Source organism: Aythya ferina, assembly GCF_964211825.1.
Source record: "Aythya ferina genome assembly, chromosome: 1".
Lineage (NCBI taxonomy): Eukaryota > Metazoa > Chordata > Aves > Anseriformes > Anatidae > Aythya > Aythya ferina.
Window position 1 is genome coordinate 174615998 of NC_140296.1, and position 19265 is coordinate 174635262.

Here is a 19265-nt window from a genome sequence, read left to right on the forward strand (position 1 = left end):
GTTAATGTGAAAATCCATTGAGCAATATGAACATATGCATGTATTTGTTCATACATTTCCATGGGAGAGATTATCTTACCTATTTGGATTCTTTTCATTCTTATTTGTCATAAACTGAGTAATTTAAATTGAATCTGTTCATGTAAATATATATACATATACATATATATATATAGGTATTTCCTCACACAAATCCTTTCAGAAAGATTCTACACTTGAGTACAGAATTTCTGGTCCAAGCTGGAAGGAAAGATGAAGAGGAGTGAGGAAAAGAGGAACAGGGAGGAACATCCCTCCTTGTCCTCCTGTAGCGGGTGAAAATCCGCTACCCATCTTGAGATGATGAAGATCTTGACTCAAACCAGACATTCCTGTCATCAAACTTGTCAGGAGTGCACCCAAATACTGGATGTTAGCTGGGAAGGACTCTGAATTTCTTCTAATGAAATCATTCTATACTGTCATTTGAAATAGTTGTGCATTGGCATTGGGACCTCACTCTGCTTTCCCTGAGTCCCAGGTGAAAACGCTTTCCTTCAGCTTTTTCCAGGCTTTTAAATCTGTTCATGGGAACATTCCCATGGTCTTGTGTTTGCCTGATTGTAGAATATTAAACATTTGGACTCTTAAAAACTCTCTGCGGAGGCAAAATATTTCTCATCCAGCCCTAATATTTATTTATTTATTTACTCTTACTTTCGTTTTAAAGGTAGCTAAGAGATTGATTGTTAATTCCTGAAAGTTGTATTTTCATGGAGGAATTGATGTGCAAATGTTAGCAGATTAAACAAAGTGGTCTTGCTGTATTGGAAAGTGCTGCAGATAGCAGGCCTGTACATAGACTGGAAAGGAAAAAAAAGACTATGGGAAATACCTGCCATAAAATTAAATGTGTTTAAGTGCTTAAATAGGAGGAACTAATTTCTGTAAAACCAAGAATGCTTTTTAGTCTTCCAGAGTAGTTTGGAGATTCAGTCCTCAAGTGGAAGAAGTCCTAGAGGGCAGCTCTAATGTGTCAGTAAGCAAAGCACAAGGATTAAGAAGGTAATATCTGTTTTACAAATATATAGAGACAGATTTATGTCTGTAATGTATTCATCATGCAGCAGTACAGCACTCATACAGCAGCACTTTGGCCCCCTGTCATGAAGAATATTCAAGTTTTTACTGTTATTGCTGTATGTTGTGTGTCCTGCTTTGTGTTACTGTACACTCAAAATATCTTCTGGACTTGTAATTGGTATGTACTGGGGTGTTTCTTTGCACTTCAATAAGCATGGGGCAGATTTTCAAGGGGTGTCAATGTGTGGTTGGCTGCATACAAGTCGATGGGACCAAACTACTTTATACAAGCTAAGGATCTTTTCTTGCGTGTTTAAAAATAGATTAATGAGGAAAGGACCAATCTACGTATTGAGAGGTTTCGTGACCTACTTCTGCAGATTTCCTCCTTGTTCAGGAAGGCTCTGCTGGGCTTTTGCTTTTTAATCTCCTTGGTCTCCCCCAAGTTGCTCACAAAAGCAAAATCCACCAGAGAGAGAGACAGCTGTTTCTGCATATATTAATAATATGCAGCTCTATAAATGATTAATAAAATACACCACCGCCTTTGAGTTATGGTATAGTAATTCACAATTAGCTGTTTAGTTGGCTCTCAGCCTTCATCCTGGCATTGCATTATGCACCCAGGATGAATGATTACACTGGAATTCAGATTGTTGTTTCTAGTTCCTTAAATTTAGCACCGCACATATTGGACTGGATCACAGAGCTGATTATGGCATGCCAGAGACTTTGCACACTGCATGGATGGACAAAATCAAAATGATTGATTTTTCAAATTGGTCAATGTGACACTGCTATGGAAATGCTGTTGGCCATGCACTGAAAGACCTTAGTCTTTTGGCAGGCTAGCCATCTAGAGCTGGTCCAAAGAGGTGTTTAAAATATATTAAAAAACACATGTGGACATTTTGGAGGACCCTATGAAGTGCCTAGTGCAGAGTGAGATCCTGATGCTTCTCTTGGGACAGATGTGGCCACATTATCTTTTTCCAGCTGTTGGCTCCATCGGGAAGTCACGTCACTTTCTACTGTACCTCTCAGCTGTTTTGGTGACATTGTGTTTGTGTGAGCTCCAGCCATGAGAAGGATAGAGTTTAAGAATAATCTAATTCCAATCCTCCTGCCATGGGCAGGGACACTTCCCACCAGACCAGGTTGCCCAAGGCCCCATCCAATTTGGCCTTCAACACTTCCAGGGATGGGGCATCCACAGCTTCTGGGCAACCCGTGCCAGTGCCTCACCACCTTCATAGTAAATAATTTCTTCCAAATATCTAATCTAAATCTACCCTCTTTTAATTTGAAGCCATTATTGCTTGTCTTATCCCTACACTCCCTGAGAGAGTCCCTCTCCACCTTTTCTGTAGGCTCCCTTTAGGTATTGGAAGGCTGCTATAAGGTCTCCCTAAAGCTTTATCTTCTCCAGGCTGAACAAATCCAACTCCCTCAGCTTGTCTTTGCAGGAGAGGTGCTCCATCTCCTTGATAATCTTTGTGGCCCTCCTCTAGAATTGTTCTAATACTTACACATCCTTTTTATGCTGGGGGCCCCAAAACTGAACACAGTACTTCAGGTGCTATCCAGTACTATCATGTATGATGAGACTTTGTTAAAAAAGAAAGAAGAAGAAGAAGAAGAAGAAGAAGAAGAAGAAGAAGAAGAAGAAGAAAGAAAAAGAAACAGAAAAAAGAAGGAAAGAAGGAAAGAAAAAGAAGGAAAGAAAGACAAAGAAGGAAAGAAAAGGAAGGAAAGAAAAAGAAGGAAGGAAGGAAGGAAGGAAGGAAGGAAGGAAGGAAGGAAGGAAGAAAGAAAAAGAAAGAAAGAAAGAAAGAAAGAAAGAAAGAAAGAAAGAAAGAAAGAAAGAAAGAAAGAAAGAAAGAAAGAAAGAAAGAAAGAAAGAAAGAAAGAAAGAAAGAATCTGGCCGCTCAGTAAATTAAATTGTTTGTGTGATTGACAGAACTGAAACAGAAATACAACCTTGCATGGTCACCTACAGACAACTGAGCCTGTGCCTGTTTACCTTCAGGTGATTCACCACATACTGATGTCAATCAAAACGGATCAGATGGATCACACCTGAAAGGTGCCCATTCGTCTCTGTTAATTACACAGGAATCCCAGGGTAACTTTTTCAGATACTGATGTCTATGCTCCAGACCTCTAAAACACGGGGAGGCGAGGCATAGGTTTTCAGTCCGTGATATTCCTGGTCTCTAACACATGGTGTTGGGGGGACAGTACACGGGATACGTTTTACATGCTCTGTCTTCAGGTAAGTGAAAGGCCGGAGTCATCACTAACTTCCCGTTCATCAGCAAATATGCAGTGTTAAACGCTGTCGTTAAAAAGTGACTCTGTCGTGTTGATGTGCCGCTCATAGGTGAGCAAAACTCCACAGAAACCTTGTCCTAGATGCAAATGTGACGTGGAGAGCCTGGTTGCGCTGGCTCAGATGGAAGGGTACACTCCCTGTTATTCAGGTCTGTGATTGCTGCGAGAACCGAGCCTTGCTCTTCTTCGGAGGAGAAAACGGGGCCTCAGGAAAGGGTTTGGTGACTTTGTGCTGGTTTCTGAAAGCCGGAGTGAAACAAACCTTTCAGGGGAAACAATGCTAATAGAGTCATCTCTTTGGCACATGAGCCCTGCTGGAAAGAAAGTCTGCTAATCCCCTCTATAGTCTCTCTATTTATACCCTTAGGCAGCACACAAACTGGCCAAGTACAAGAACAAAAGCTGACTAGAAATATCTCCTGTGACTGTTGTTCTCATGAGCTATTATCCCCTTTATTAAGGATCTGGCTAAGAACAACCTCTGTTAAGGACAATGTTCTGCAAAGCAATGTGATTATCATGCTGATTTAGGTGAAACTTGGCCCTGTGGCTTGCCTCTCCTGCCCTCGCTAAGCCCTGGGACCCAGCCGTCTGGGCTTGCTCAGGGGCCAGTGTGGCTCCTGCTTACACGGTGATGAGCTTCAGCCTGGAAGTCATTTTAGCCATTATTTTAAGACATTCAGAAGCATACAGGTTACAATAAAAAGGAAAAAAAAAGTATCTTAGACTACTCATTTAAGTGTCACCTTAGAGACAAGGCCATGTAGAGAAGGGCAAGGCCCAGGACTATATTCCAGATCACTGCTGTCCTGAGGTGTTTCTTTATTTATGAGCATTTTGAAAATTAAATATAATTGATATTTCATTTTTATATATTATATATATATGCAAATCATTAATAGTTGTGGTGATCGTCCTTATTTAGAAGGGTTGAGTGCAGTTTTTATGTCATGAAAGTAAAAATCCACTCCAATGTCCTTTTTCACCATGGCTGAATAAAGGTGTGCCTTCCTGACCTGGAACAGCCCTGGTTCCTTTGTCTCAATAAAATCCAAAAAGGAAAAGAAACCAAAGTTGGATTTTCTGATCTTTCAGAACGAAACAAAACCAACCAACCAACCAAAATATTTCCAGAGACTTTGGAAATACAGAGTGCAAACAAGTCTGGTGGTTTAATTGAAACAAAAGGGACACGGGGGGTGGTTCATCATGCTTGGTTGTGCAGAGCATGAAACCTTTCCTCTTTGGAATAGAGAATAGATGGGATGTACTTTAGGATTCTGAAGTTAGAATTGTTTAAAAGATTTGATTAAATTTATCTTACCTGGAACCATTTTACAAACTGACCAAATGTAATGGTTTCATTTACATATTAAAAGTGTGACTGGGGATAAGTAATGAAGTAACCTGGATGTAAGGTGTCTGTCAGCTGAATGATGGAGAATCTTGCAAAATGCTTTTTCAGACTATGTGGTTGCAACTTTCAAATCCTTCCAATAATGGACAGTTTATCTGTCCAAGTTTATCTGTATGATACCATCACCTTTCAAGTTGCAATCCCACTGATGTGGTGGTGCGGTATTCTTAAAAGTTTGCTGCTGCTGTAGGATGTCAGGCTTGAGAGATGCCACCAGAGTGGGGCAGTGAAGAATTGCCATGATGCTATTGTGACCATTAACTACAAAGTACAAGTTCAGTCAGTCTCTTTGCAAGACCAAGTGAAAACCAGAAGCAATAGAGAAAGCAGAGGTTTGGTTATTTTTTCCAAACTGTCTCACTGAGGGATTTAGAAGTGGGTGAAGCAGCTGGTTCATGAGGTGTGCTCATGTGCACAAATCGTGCAATCCTGAGGCTGGAGGAGGAAAAAGCAATCCACCTCAAAGCTGAGGCACACTTGTATCCCCTTTCTGAATGAAGATATTGGAAGTTGGAAAGCCTGTTGTACCTCATGTTGAATTTTGTCTCTTTGGGTCTATCTGTCTGATCCAACTTGTCTGTTGATCATTAGAAGAATGATCTCCTAGGAGTACATTGTGCAGAGCCTCTAACACCTCTGTAGGAGCTACAGTAGCAAACAGGGGAAGAGAAACACTATTTAGCAATTTTTTCTTACCCTAAGAATTCAGCTTTCATCAAAGTGGGATATTGGATAATGGAAGTGGTCTTCCCAAGTCAGCTGTTTGCCGGTGTTGTTAACATTTCTGTGTAAAGCCATTTCTGAAAATGAGCCTCGCTCCTTAGCAAGCCCTCCAGTGTCTTCCTGGAGCTTCCTCAGGAGGTTTGAATTCGGCCCCCTTCCACTTTGTTTCTGACTCTGGCTCTGCATTTTGAAGATGCATACTCACAAGTTAAGACATCACATATTGCTCACTCCTTCTCTCCTGCAAAGGCAGGATTTAATATTAATCTTTGTTTGCTCAACAGTAAGAGTTGTATTTAATCTAAGATCTTTTAAATTTAACACTGATAAATTGAGCGCTTCCTTAATGTATGTTCACATTCTTTCTCAGTCTGTTATATACGCGTTGTACAAATGTGATGCATTGGCTTTGTAAACACACAAATAAACAAAAGGAATTAACTTCCCACTAGAGAGAAAAAAAAAAAAAAAAAAAAGCATTTGCAAAACGGGTTACTTCTCTGTGAAGTAATGTAGCTGTGAGAACTGCAGTTCATCCTGTGCCAGGCTCAGGGAGGCTGAGCTGATCTGACTCTGCTTTACCCCTGAACAGGAAGGTCCGACCCCAACTTTCTGGCTGCATGTTCCCTTGCACCGGCACTGATGCTGTTGCTGGCTGGTTCTGTAATAAGGCAGTTTGATTCACTATTCAAGCTGAATAGGTGAAAAATTAGGTAATTTTCTGCTAGGTTCATCTTCACTTTGCAACATCTTCAAAACAGGCTTGATAAAGTCACATGTGTACAATGGATGTAATTTGGATACTTGGTTTGCAAAATTCTCCTGTTACCCACAGGATGCTGATGCTGAAAGGAGCTTGCAAGAAAGAGACACTACCTAAAGAACAAAGGTACATTAATAATTTTAATAAGATCTTACACAGTCATGAAAAACAAAAACCCAAATCACCATCTTAGTTCAGTCCTCAAAAATGTCTGTAGCTGCCCCAATTAATTTGTTGAGGTACAAAAATTATCAAATAACTTACAAACTTGTTTAAGACTAAAACAAGTTGTAGGAAACCATACATCATGTGCAGTTGTGAGGAAAAGTTTCATCGCTGCTCCCATGTGTGCTGTAGCTTATCCTTTAACTGCCTGCTACTCTGGGCATCCTTCTCGCAGCAAGGTCTCTGTACTTGATTGAATTTGTAGTGTGGGTGATACCCCGGTGAGCTATACACACCTCCTGTGTGTCTGGGAGCGCTAAAGGCCACTGGAGAACTAGAGCAGTCATTGTCTTTGATTTAGTAGCAAAACCTGTTTTCATTACTTTGTCTCAAGTCCTGAGGACAGCCCAAATCCTCCAGCACTGAAGCTTTCAATAAGACATTGTTTGCTCTGCTGTGCTGTCAATAAGATGTCATTACTTTGGCTGCAAGATAAGAAAAGATTTGTTAATGGCGCCTCTTGGGGATGGCAACATGTTTCCCCCCCCTTATAGATCATTGGGGAAAAAATATGGGAGCAGAGTGACAAGGAAAGAAAATAGATTATTTTTTTTTACATGTATGCCTTCCAGTTAAAGTCTGAAGCTATGAAAAGCACAAATGCAGACTTTTTTCTTTTTATTATTAATTTGCAGTAGGGTGTGAAAACAGTGATATAATACACAATGTGCTTTAGCATGTGTACTTCTTAAAGAGAAGAAAATGGAGTCTCTCTGCAGGTAAGCACTGAGTTGCAACAGGTCTCTCTGTTGCTAATCTGGAGGCACCACACTGCAGGAGAGGCAGGCCAGTGTTTGCCTTTCCCAGATTTAAATGAGCAGTTACTAATTAACAGCAGATATGGAAAGAATTTCTCAGCTGTTGCTCCGGAGCCTCTGTCAGCACCAAACAGGGCTCCCTGTCCCTCACCCTGCAGCCTCAGCCTCACCCAAACCTCCTGCACGTCTCCCGTCTGATGTTCGTGCCCCCAGCTGCACGGCAGGCTTCTGCCGTCCCCACACGTCCCGGTCTCCCTGCTGTTTTCAGATGCAAGGTCACAGTTTGTGTTGGCAAGCCAAGAAACAACAGTGACGTATTCTGTTCAAGACCATACTTAGGACAATAGTGAAGGGCCTGATTCTGCCAATTTTTAGCTGCCGGTATAACGTCCTATGCAGTCAAAGTTAAGAACAACCAGAGGGCATGTCTGAACTTGAAAACTCCTTTGGATTAAGGTGAAACACAAATTCAAGGCACAATGGCTCTCCCTGAATAGCGATATTCAGAAGACTAAGCCCAGGTGCCAAGACCAGCCCTGTGTGTTTGCAGTCGTGCAGAAGACTCTTAAAGGCACAGCATGGCCCAATCTCTCCACCCTCCCCCCCCCTTCCTCCCTTATTATTATATATATATATATTTTTTAAAGAAAAAGTCATTACAATAATTGTGGGATAAGGAGCAGATTTATCACAGGACAAATAACCTTAACCCCAGCTCGCCTCTTGGTGAGCTTTCAGCTCAGTAAAACCCAAGAACCTGACTAAACCCCCCAAAGTCAGGGACCCGTGGTGGAGTGGATGGACTTTGGGGCCTGAGCACTGCGTCCCACTCCAGCAGGGAGCAGACCAAAGCAAAGATCCTGCAGTGCCCTGGTCACAGAGGCTTAAATGTAATTGTGCTCAACCAGAGCAGCCAGACTGGTTTAGAAAATGACTGCATGAATGAGCACAATGCGGTTGTAAGAGGAGACTCCGTACTCGGGTCCAAAGAGGATCTCAGAAGAATGGGGAGGTAAGACAATAGCTGGCAGGTGCCTGTGGCTGGGAGCGCAACTTATTTATCCACTCACTGTGTGACCTCCACTCAGGAGCAGAGAAATGATGCGAGAGGACATGGACACTAAATGAGTATCTAAAAAAATAAAATCCCTGATAGTGTGTTAATGCTATCAGAGGTGACTGTAATTTCCTGAGTCTTGTAAAATTTAAGAATTTCATTTATTTATTTATTTATTTATTTTTATTTTATTTTCTTTTTCCTTTGTAAACTCTCTCTTCATATGCTAGAAGTGGATTTGTGGTGTACTGGCTTGTACTTGCTGAAAGAAGGAACTCAGTGAGATTTTCTGCATGGTCTGTGTTGCATGCCTTTTATTCCTCTTCAGCACTTAGGGGTTACTTTATCTTACGTATTTAAAGAGAATGGTATATCTTGATACAACTGGATGGAAGATGTTTTTCATTACTGGAAAAGAGCATCTTGCATCATGTGGCAGGTCATGAGTTGTAGTCTTCATAGCTGGCAGAACAGCCATCAGTGTATGCACGTATGTGTGTTCTGCAAAGAGGACAGAGGGTATGTGTTCACACATGCACTTCTGTAACCCTGTAGTGCTGGGGCTGCTGGAAATAATTAGAGAATTGATTACTATGTTCTAAAAGCAAGAGAAGTGATTTAATTTCTTTGCATCATTGCTAACTGACAAAATAGCTTTAATCCCAGTGATTAGCATTGCTTTTACAGGATAACTGTATCAGAGAATGTAATAGGCATGGCAGAGAAAAAAGAAACCCTCAACTTTTAAAGGCTCTTCTTTTGATGCACATCCAGGTTGTAAATAAAAACCACTTTTGTCAACTTTCCTGGAAAGTTTGTTACTGTTATAAGGCTATTAAGATACATTATTTTCTTATAACGAAAATACTGCTCCAAGCCATGTGGAGGTTATTTAGGACTAACTACATACACATCTTTTCAAACAGGGAGACCGAGTGAGAAAAGGAGAGCGATCTGAAGCTTGCACTCTGCTGCTCTCCTGTATCTGAGTCAAAATGAAGCTGCTGCCTCTCTTGTACCCACTGCCTGCTGCTTGGGCTGCATGAGCCCTAAAGAGGAACACAAAAGCTGGACTGCCTGGAGGTGGGAGCACCTTCCAGACTTGATTCAGATTAAGAAATAAACGATGACTCGGAAACAAAACACGGGGCTTATCATGACAGGAGTGAAAAGGTATAAAGACTTAAACTGTTTATTTGTAGGAGAACATAATGGTCCTTGTCATCGATGTGATGTTGAAAGGAATGACTTCCATCTAGAGGATGCAGGAAAAACAGGAGATAAATTTCAGTAGCAGTAACAGCTTAATGGCAAAAGATTGAAAAAGAGGAGGAATATGGAAATTAGACAGTGGTGACGTTCTAAGAATTTAAATGTGGCATTTGGCAGCAGCAGTATATTGTTCATGTAAAAACAAACAAAGCTAATCAACAACAAATGTATTATCCTTTTAAAATAGACTTTATTTAATAACAATAAATATAAAGAAATCTTAATGTTCAGAAACTAATAGCAAACATTCTTAGAAAAATACAAAAAATACATTCTTACATTCTGAATTTTTTCAACATACAAAGAATCTAAAACAGTGGCGGTGGTCTGCAATTTGTGGTGCTCACATCTTTCTTAAGGCAATGAAATGGTCACTGACACGGATTCATCTGTACAAGGTAGGAGTCTGGCCTACTTACAAAGTGTAAAAAGAGTAAAATTGATTAATACGTTAAAAGTAATGTTAATTTTCCCTTCAAATAGATCTTCAAACATTATTAAAGTGACCCAGTCTTGAAAAAAAGTTACAAATACAATTAAGTTGGCAGCTGACCCCACCCCCTGAAGGATTTTTAATTCCTATGTCTCGCTGTGTACTGGCAGTGCACGTTTCAGCAGATGGAGGTAGAGGCTATGTACATTGCACAGCTTTAGAGGTTTGGGCACTGTGCTGAGATTAACACTGCACATGGCAAAATAAACTGAATTCCTGATATAATGCTTTCTGAAAGTGAATATTATGGCTATGTTAGCAAGTAGCATGGCACTTGGGAAGCAAAACACAGAGCAAAAAGCTGACACTGACATCAGCTGAAGCTGATGCCCACAAAGTACTCACAGTTCTCTTCAGACTAGCTCTGGTTTCAGAGCTGTGGACTAAAATGCTTACCAGAGACCATGATGGGCATATCTAAGACCTGTCTTCTGGTTTGGTCTAAGACAAAAGGAATCCGGTTCATGAGCTCCAAGACCAGATGTGAATCACCACCCAGAAAGTGGGGACAAGTGGAAGACGAGTTTCAAAGCACACTCCTGAGCTGAACAAAATGGTAATGTAGAAACCCACCCAAGGATACCCATGTCATGGCACAGAGCCTGCTGGAGTTAAAGAAGTGTTTGGACAATGCTGTCAGAAATATGGTCTGATTTTTGGTTGTGGCCAGGGGTTGGATTTGATGATCCTTGAGGGTCCCTTCCAACTCAGGATATTCTCTCATTCTGTAATTCTAGGTGGTTAGGAATTTATTACAAGAGGAGCACATACTTTGCTGGGGTAGCATGCTATTTGTTTATTTATTTTTCAATAATGATTTTAAAGGCTGGAATATAAACTCTCAGTGATGTTGAGGACCAACTCCCCCTTCAGAAAATGCGTGATGAAAAGTGACAATTGAGAGAGGCCTCAAGGACAAGAAAAGGACCAGAAAACCAGTCTTAAACTCTGCCACTGTTCAGTGTGACCCCAGGCAAGGCACTTAATTCTTTTGTCTCCCTGTCCCTTCAGCTGTCAAAGCAGGCAATCAAAGTTTCCTTAAGATCAAACAATTATCTGAAATGGCCCATTTCATGACATTTTATTTTTATTTTTTTTCCTTTATCATGGGATACCTCCTTGCTTGCCCTTGTCCTCCAACACTGCACCTGAGAGGGTGTTTAAGGCACTTTGAAACTGTGATCCCCGATGGGGAGATGAAAATGGCATCTCTCAGCTGAACACTACTGTTGACAGGGAGATGCCAGACCAAAGCCAAAATCAGAAGCTCCAAGCTTGCACAGAGCTCACTGGCCTTTCTAAAAAAAACTCATATAGCACAAGAAAACCCTGAGTATTTCATTATACTGCCCAGCGACAGGACAAGAGGCAAGAGGCACCTGCTGAAACACAAGAAATGCAATTTGAACATAAGAAAAAACTGTTTTACTGTGCCGGTGCCTGAGCCCTGGCACAGGCTGCCCAGAGAGGCTGTGGGGTCTCCTGCTGGGGGATCTCCAAAAGCCACCTGGACATGGCCCTGGGCAGCCTGCTCTGGGTGTCTCTGCTTGGGCAGGGGCTGGGGCAGGTGGGCTCCTGAGGGCCTACCAGCCTCAGCTGTTCTGGGTTTCTGGGAAAAGGTCAAATCACTATTGGGGTGATACATTTTGATAAAATATTTTGTCTTGTTTAGAAGCTTCTGAGTGCATGCCTATCCATTTGCCAAATTTCTGTTTGATTCCTTGTAAGTTTAAAGACGTTTTATGATTCTGACTGGAAACAAAAAGAGATGGCAAGAGTAGAATTTCCTGTTGAAAGAAGCACTAGTTCTATCACTGCTCTGGTACACAGTCACTTATAGTTATGGTCTATCTTATTGTTGTGTCCTGAGTCTTTTTCATCTTCAGGTGTCTTCAGGTGATGTCTACAACAAGTTTTCTGGGCTTTATAATAAGCAAGCTCCAGTTCTTCAATGCCAGAAATGTGTTCTCTGGAACCTCCAAGCTTTTGTCTTCCATCTTCCAACCTTATCGCAATTTTTGAACCAAGCTTTCCTCTCATGTTCCTCTCTCCTATGCAATTATTCTGCATAGTCATACTAAGTGAAAGCTTGTGTATCACAACTGCTGAAAGAACTCCCCTATGTACTGCCTCTTCTGGTTTAAATGTTGCCATTCCAAAGGATAGGCTTGAGGTACACAGAGTAGTATTTTGAAGTTTTTCTACAAAATTCAAATGATTCCTTCTGATTATTATGAGGATAAAATATATCTTATCAATGCTACTTAGTTTCTGCAAACAAACTTCTTTATATTGAAAAAGCCATACAAATAATCTTCCTAAGAATTGCACATATGAATTACATTTAAGAGTATAAAATTACAAACCCAACAGTAATCATGTGGTTTAGGGAGTGCAGGCATACTTTTGCCTTTTTAACAAGATTTTGGTTTTCAGATTTCATAGGAATTGGTCCACTAGAACCATTAAAAGAGAAAGCAATTTAATAAACTGGAACATCGCTGCTGCAGACACAAAGTGGAGCCCTACATACATGCTTACCCTGTAGTTTCGTAACTCCCAGGTTACAACTGGAGCCAAAATTGCCAAGCAGATCTGCAGCCTAATTTCAAGATGACTGATAGCTCCAACAAATTCGTCCACACTTGTAACATCTTCCTAGTTGTTTATAGTTTCATAACACGGTTAAGGCATATTAAATTGTTTATTCCGATCTTCAGTTTCAATAGATTCATGGTCTAGTCCAAATTCAATTTATCATGCAGTGTTGTACCACAACAGGTCCAGCTGTGCATTCTTCCTATGTCAAAATCTATCAGGGAAAAGAATGGTGCCTCTGGTGTGGGAGAAATGCAAAATACAGCCCTCAGCAAATATTGATTTAGTATGTGAAAAGAATTTTAACACTCATTACTGTTACAGGTGGGAGACCTTCAAGGCTGTGTTCATTCAGAACAGAATGGCCAAGTGAGCTAATGAAAGTACATTGACCAGGGAAAGATAAAATGTCTGAGTTTTCCTCTCGCTCCGAGTGCTGTAAAGTCAGTTTGTATGCATTGATTGCAAAGGCAGTTCTCCTGTTTACACAGAGATTGATGAACAAGATGGGCTTACAGTCCTGCTGCTCCTTGTGATCCAAGCCCATGATTAATTGAAATATCTTGTTATCCATTTAAGTCTCAGTATGTACATCTAATTCAGTGTAGCACACAACAGTGCTTAGTATGTCAATTGCAACAGCTTAACAACATGATTTTGTGTTATCTTTTCCTTCTCTTGCCTTCATGTTTTGGCTTTTCCATTTCATTTTATAGCTGGGGTCTGCATTATCAAGTCATCAAAACTCCTTCAGAGGAAGTGGTGGTGTTCTTACAACAAATTATTCTTGTTCATAAGGTTTTATTCAAGTTGAACAACAGATTTAATAGCCTACGCCTAAAGTGGAAAGCATTCTATGTATTTGAGAATTAATCTGCATTGTTTTAAGATTATAAATATTTTTTACCTTCATGTGTTAAAAAATATATCTTACTAAAGCTGTTTTAAAAAATTGGTAACTGTAAACCAAGTCTCAGTGGTTGCTTTTGCCAAAGGGAAACAGATAAGGAGCATGTGACAGTTGCAAGAAACAACGTTTAGTAAAGGGAATTAATCCAAAGTGTTTGGTTAACTATTGGTAACATCTGGACAGGTGTTAGCTGGCTAAATACTGTTACTCCATATAAAAAAAATACTTATTCAGACTTAGGCCGGAAAGTGCTGTCTACTCCTTTGATAATTTTGTCAGCAATTTTCCCCATGGTTTTTTTCACAACTTTAAGATCGTTCTCATGCAAGAGTTTCTGCGTTAGATATTTCTCTCGCTTGACCTTGCTCTTGGTCTTCTGTGATACATCCGGGATTATGTATGAAATAATAAACTTCACAAAGTATATGACATGCTAGGGAAGGTGAAAATGAAAAAAAAAAGTCAGTTGGGTTGAACAGGATATTATTATTATTATTATTATTATTATTATTATTATTATTGAAATGTCCCACTCTCTCTTACAGATTTAAACAGGCTTTGCACCAGTATCTATCACAGTGGAACAGTATCTTAAAAACAAAGATTAATAGATTGACTGATAAAGAAGAATTTCTGATTTTCTAATTCTGATGTTACTAATGACTCCTCTGCTCGCTTTCAGGGAACCCCAGTGCCCAATCCCTCCCCTTGCCTCCCCTGACTGTGGAAATATTGGTTACAGATTCTTCTGAAATTGTTTCAGGTTTGTCCAAATGCCTCTGGGGCTATCGACATTCCTCTGCTATGGGATCTCTGCTCTAGCCAGTTGAATGTTTCTGGTGACTTCAGTAGTCCCTGGATCAGGCCTTAAGTACATTTTATAATGAAAGAATACCTAGTATTCCTCTCCCTTGATCTTGGATGGACTTCTATATTTTCTAAGCCCAGAGAGTTGCTGCACATGAGGGAGTGACTGGTTTTTTACCAAAGGGGCTGATCTAAAAACTCACCTCTTATGTGAATGTCTTTACTCAGGTTAGTGTGTGTTAGTGCACATGTAGTATGGACATGTATATATGAGGCTTTGTACAAACCTCATCTAAGATCATTTATAAGTATTTTTGGTGCAACTGTCCCTTCTATTTCTGATACTAGAAATCACTTTAAAAATTCTTGAGAAAAGAAACTGCGAACACATGGGACGATCCTTAGCAGATGTCATGACTTCAGAAACTTCTTTTTCTAATGGTGCTACACCTAATTACATCTCCCAAGCTCTTGCCCATGCCAGCACATGCTGCACACCAAAACCTCTGGTGCCTGGACAGAATGGCTTTGAAGGATTTTCTGCATGGAGGGAAGAGGATGCTCACAATAACTGCTGCTTGAAACCCCACACGCTTACCTCCATGACAATGATGAAAGCCAGCTTGGCTGCGATGACGTGCCAGTAGTATATATTATGCTCATACTGATGCTGGTGACCAGGAGGGTAGCGGAAATCACGGTATCTGAAGGCAATGCAGGAAAGTCAGGGACTAGTCTCGGGAATCTCTGCAGTAAGGCGCTGTGGCCAGAGGATGGAGCAAGACATGTCCCTGCATAGTGCATCCCGGAACAGTCTGCTGAATGGAGCTACAGCAATGGGTAAACTTCATGTCTGCAGAATAAGCTGTATTTGGCTTAAATGTCCCTTTTTTTTTGCCACTGTGTTGATAATTTCTTAATTTATTTTAAAATCTTTTTTCTCCTTTTTTGAGACTCTATCAGTTATGAGAAAAATGAAAATGAAGGAAGTATTTTTTGAGTTTCTGAGTAGGACAGACATATAGGTGAATAATTTCACTCAGTTCTGCCATTCAAAGTACGCTGACTTTAATGGTGTTTTAACATTTCTTCCTGGATATTTTAAATTGAGTTATATTAGTTAGATGTTAAAAAAAAAAAATAAAAAAAAATTGTCATTTGAAAAGAAAAAAAAGGTTATTTGACACTTGCCTGCATGTCGTTTGGTTCCCAAACCAAGGGGAAGATGGCTTGCTTGCATTCCTGAAGTCTGATATATTGAAGACAGAGAGTGTGTTGTTTATATATCCTTTCATAGTGTGACTGCTGTGAATCCCATAAGGAGGGACTGAGAAGGACCAGTAATAAACCAGGCGAGGAATCATGTCAGATGTAAAAGCAATTATCATGGCCTGCATTTCAGAAAGAGAAGACAAAAAAAGCAGAGTGACATGTAACTAATAAGCCATAATATATGGTGAAGCCTAAATAAGCTTTTCCATATACTGAGTATCTAAAAATTTACATTACAAGATAAAAAAAATAAAAAAAAATAAAAAAAAAATAAACATGTGCATTTCCAGTCAGTGGTTCCCTCTGTTAGGGAGCATGTAGACATTCACAGGCATAAAACAATCTCCTTCTGCAGTGTGCACTCTGTATAGTTTTTAAATTACGCTGGCTCTGCTGGATGCCTCAGAAAAGTTGTACTATGATACATGTTTATCCTCATCAGCATGCAAGGGAGTTCAGCAACCAAACTCACCTTACACTGCTCTAAGGTAACCTCCAGCAAACATGCTTGCTGCAGAGCTGCTTGTGATATGCTTCAAGAAATTGTGTCTGGTGAAACTTATGTAAACCACAGCAGAGTCCTTCAGCACTACAAAATTAAATTTCCCCAGAAAGCCTGAGGACCGAGTAAAAGAATGAACTAAATTGCATATATAGCTGATCCATCTCTGACCCTAGAAACATCCCGCTCTTTTCGAGGTGACAGCCAGTCCAAATTTGTCTTGGCAGTTGCCTCATAAGTTTCAGTGTCATGTCAGTACATGTGGAAACTGCTCTTGGTGCCAAGATCATTTTTTTAGTAGCAGCTGCACAGTGCTGTTTTACATATGACGTGACCATTTGTTTTTATCTTGCTCCCAAGAGAGTCCCTGTCCTACTCAGTCTGCTAGGTACAAACCGGGTAGGAAATGGGATCTGTGGGTTTGTTGTGGGAAGTCTTTTTAAACTCACGAAGTTCCCAAAACATCCTATTCTGGAGGGCAGGTTAACTATCTTTAATCCAACATCCTCCTCCGCTATTGCAGGTTGAAAAGGCTTCCCTGTGAGGAAGACTTTCCACTGGCAAGGCCGGCAGCTGAGCATGAGGCTGCCCAGCCAAGCCAGCATGAGAGGCGCCTGTCGTGCCCAGTGCCTAGAGCTAGTGATGTTTGCATGCCGTGGCTGGGGGAGCAGTCTTCAATCCTATGGCAGGGGCAAAAATACCTCACAATGTGAACAGCAAGAATCAGTGCGGGGTGGGGAGAGGATGAAGGGTGAAAATACCTGCAAACACAGTTCCTTAGACAGTGCTCTGGTGGCAGTGCTAGCTAGAGCCGCTGCCACCCCTCCTGCCTCTGCCCCTAGCAGGTTGCTCATGCCCCGTGTTTGGGCAGCTGTGAAGTGTGGCACAGGCTGGCCGGGGAATCCAGATGGATCCACCCCTTTATCTGCTTCACCATGCGTTTGTGGCAGCACCAGGAGACAGCAACAAGGGGAAAAGAAGAGGTAGGGCAAGGAGTTGGACCTGCCTCACCTCCTGCAGCCCCACAACCAAATGCTTAGGGCTGTCCTAGTGCCTTACCTTTCCAGCTGGCTCACTGTGAGGCACCTGCCAAGCAAAACTGCAGTTAAGGCAAAAGTTGCAGAAACAAGACTTAAGCATGAGACTGTGGTCCAAAATCTCCCTTTTCATCTCCAGAATATTGTTGCAATTTAGTTCAGTTGAGAGAAAGTTAATTTGGCTGATGAGGAAGAAAAGAGAGGCATCCTAAGAGTGTTTAAGTTCTCAAGGATCAGTACTTAAAAAAGATTTTTTGTACCGTGTTCTAGCTTGAATCAAATGTAGGTGGCATACACTTTTAAAAACTGTTTTTAAGCAATACATGCCAGTGTGCAATGAAGTGAAAATTATGTGTTGTTTATATTTACATGCAGTGTAGGTGGTTTTGGCTGACAAGGAATATATATTACTGTGTCTTGCAGTTTCAGGAAGAAGACCTCACACCTAAATTACATTGTTTTTAACTGAAGTATAAGCACAGAAAGTTTTAGTTAAATACAATTTCTTATTGTTCATTATCCTGTAAGATTTACATCCATTCATATCATAAAAGAACTAAAAGCAACTGAACAATACGACAAAACCCATCCTTTTCTGTTTGTACTGAATGGGTTCGATGCAGCTTCTATGTATCATTCAACAAGATTCTGGAACACAGTATTTATACAACTTAATGTTTGCTCTTACTGATTTTTTTTTCAAGGCCCCAGGTCTCTCATAACCATAAATCTGAGCCCTGTCTCATTCTCCTCCCTCTCTCAGAATGGTCTCCAGATGTGTTGCAGAGTGCTACATGGACAGAAATACGAAAGCTAATCCTACGGCATCCTCTCAAAGGAAAAGCTTTTTTCCTCCTGAATTATGGGCTGCATTGTAGTGTATTGTACTGGAGAACTACAAACAAATAGCACATTCTCTACTTCCCAAGCTATATCATGCACAGTTTTCCATTTATACCATAGCTAATTAAAATCAGTCTACAAATCAAGAACAGATGCTTTGATACCATGCAATAGCAAGTCCAGTGCCTGAGTGGCAAGTCTCAAAACAGACAGTTTTGTGCAAAAGTTTCCTGCAAGCTACTCACAGGTGTTAAAAAGGCAATGCATGAAGGAGAGGATGATACAATACCCAAGTCTAATAATCTGTAACAGTCATGTAGAAAAGAAACAGTACTAAGAGAAAATGGGGATGGCAATGAGATGGCACAGGCAAGACTGATGGCCTGTACTACATCCCAGGTGTCAAACAAGAAAAAAACATACTTAAAGGCAGAAAACTGCTTCTAGTATTTGGCTTTATAGCCCACACTTTTCTCAGAAGAAATACTGATCTTTTTGAGCTCCTTACAGCACCTGTAACAGGCACTTCTGAGCATGCCACCTCTGGTGCTGTGCCCTTGCACGCTACCAACCTGCCTGATGTCAGTGGCGGGGGCACTACACTCCTACTAAGATTAACTTCATCTGACCATGAGATCTCCAAACAGGGTTACGAAAAGAGGCATGCATACTGTTAGCAGCCACATACGCAGCGGGACTGAGTGCCAGGCAAGGAGCACAGAGGGCAAAACTGAGCTGTGAATGCACTTCTGTACTTCGAGAACTTTGAGTTTTCAGTTATGTCTCTTGAGTGGCATAGCACATCAGGAGGAATTTGGAGTGAAAATGTTGTAAAGCTCCAATTAGCCTCAGACAGGCCATGAATGGGTAATGACAGACACATAGGAGTATTGTTGGGCCACTTTCCTTCAGAAGGTACAGCAGGGGCATGTGTACATTCCTAGCAGATGTCTACACACCTGAGTCACCATAAGGCCACCAAGGCAACTTTAACTCTACCCTGAATATCATAGGGACTGTGACTAAGGTACACATTACAATATTTTAGAATAATTTTAAGATGTATACCCAACTTTTTAATTCATAGTGGTATTACAAGCCCCAGGTGGATTGATGAGGAAAGACAGTTGGCTTATCCAATAGCATAACATACTTGTTTTTCTTCTAGGGCACCAGAGACATCTTTCATCT

General features: G+C 40.8%; 1 protein-coding gene and 1 long non-coding RNA gene across 2 annotated transcripts in view; one reads left to right on the forward strand and one right to left on the reverse strand.

Annotated features, from left to right (window-relative positions):
* The window catches only part of LOC311431127, a 106863-nt gene that overhangs the window by 40882 nt on the left and 46716 nt on the right, over positions 1 to 19265 (forward strand). The gene's annotated exons all lie outside the window — the stretch shown is intronic.
* Positions 11185 to 19265, reverse strand: part of ANO6 (anoctamin 6) — a 73023-nt gene continuing 64942 nt past the window's right edge. The window contains exons 18-20 of the mRNA XM_084508350.1: positions 15612 to 15811; positions 15019 to 15124; positions 11185 to 14046 (exon numbers count right to left, since the gene is read on the reverse strand). Coding sequence (XP_084364476.1) covers positions 13840 to 14046; positions 15019 to 15124; positions 15612 to 15811 — 513 coding nt within the window. The 3' untranslated portion in view covers positions 11185 to 13839. The remainder of the gene's footprint in view (positions 14047 to 15018; positions 15125 to 15611; positions 15812 to 19265) is intronic.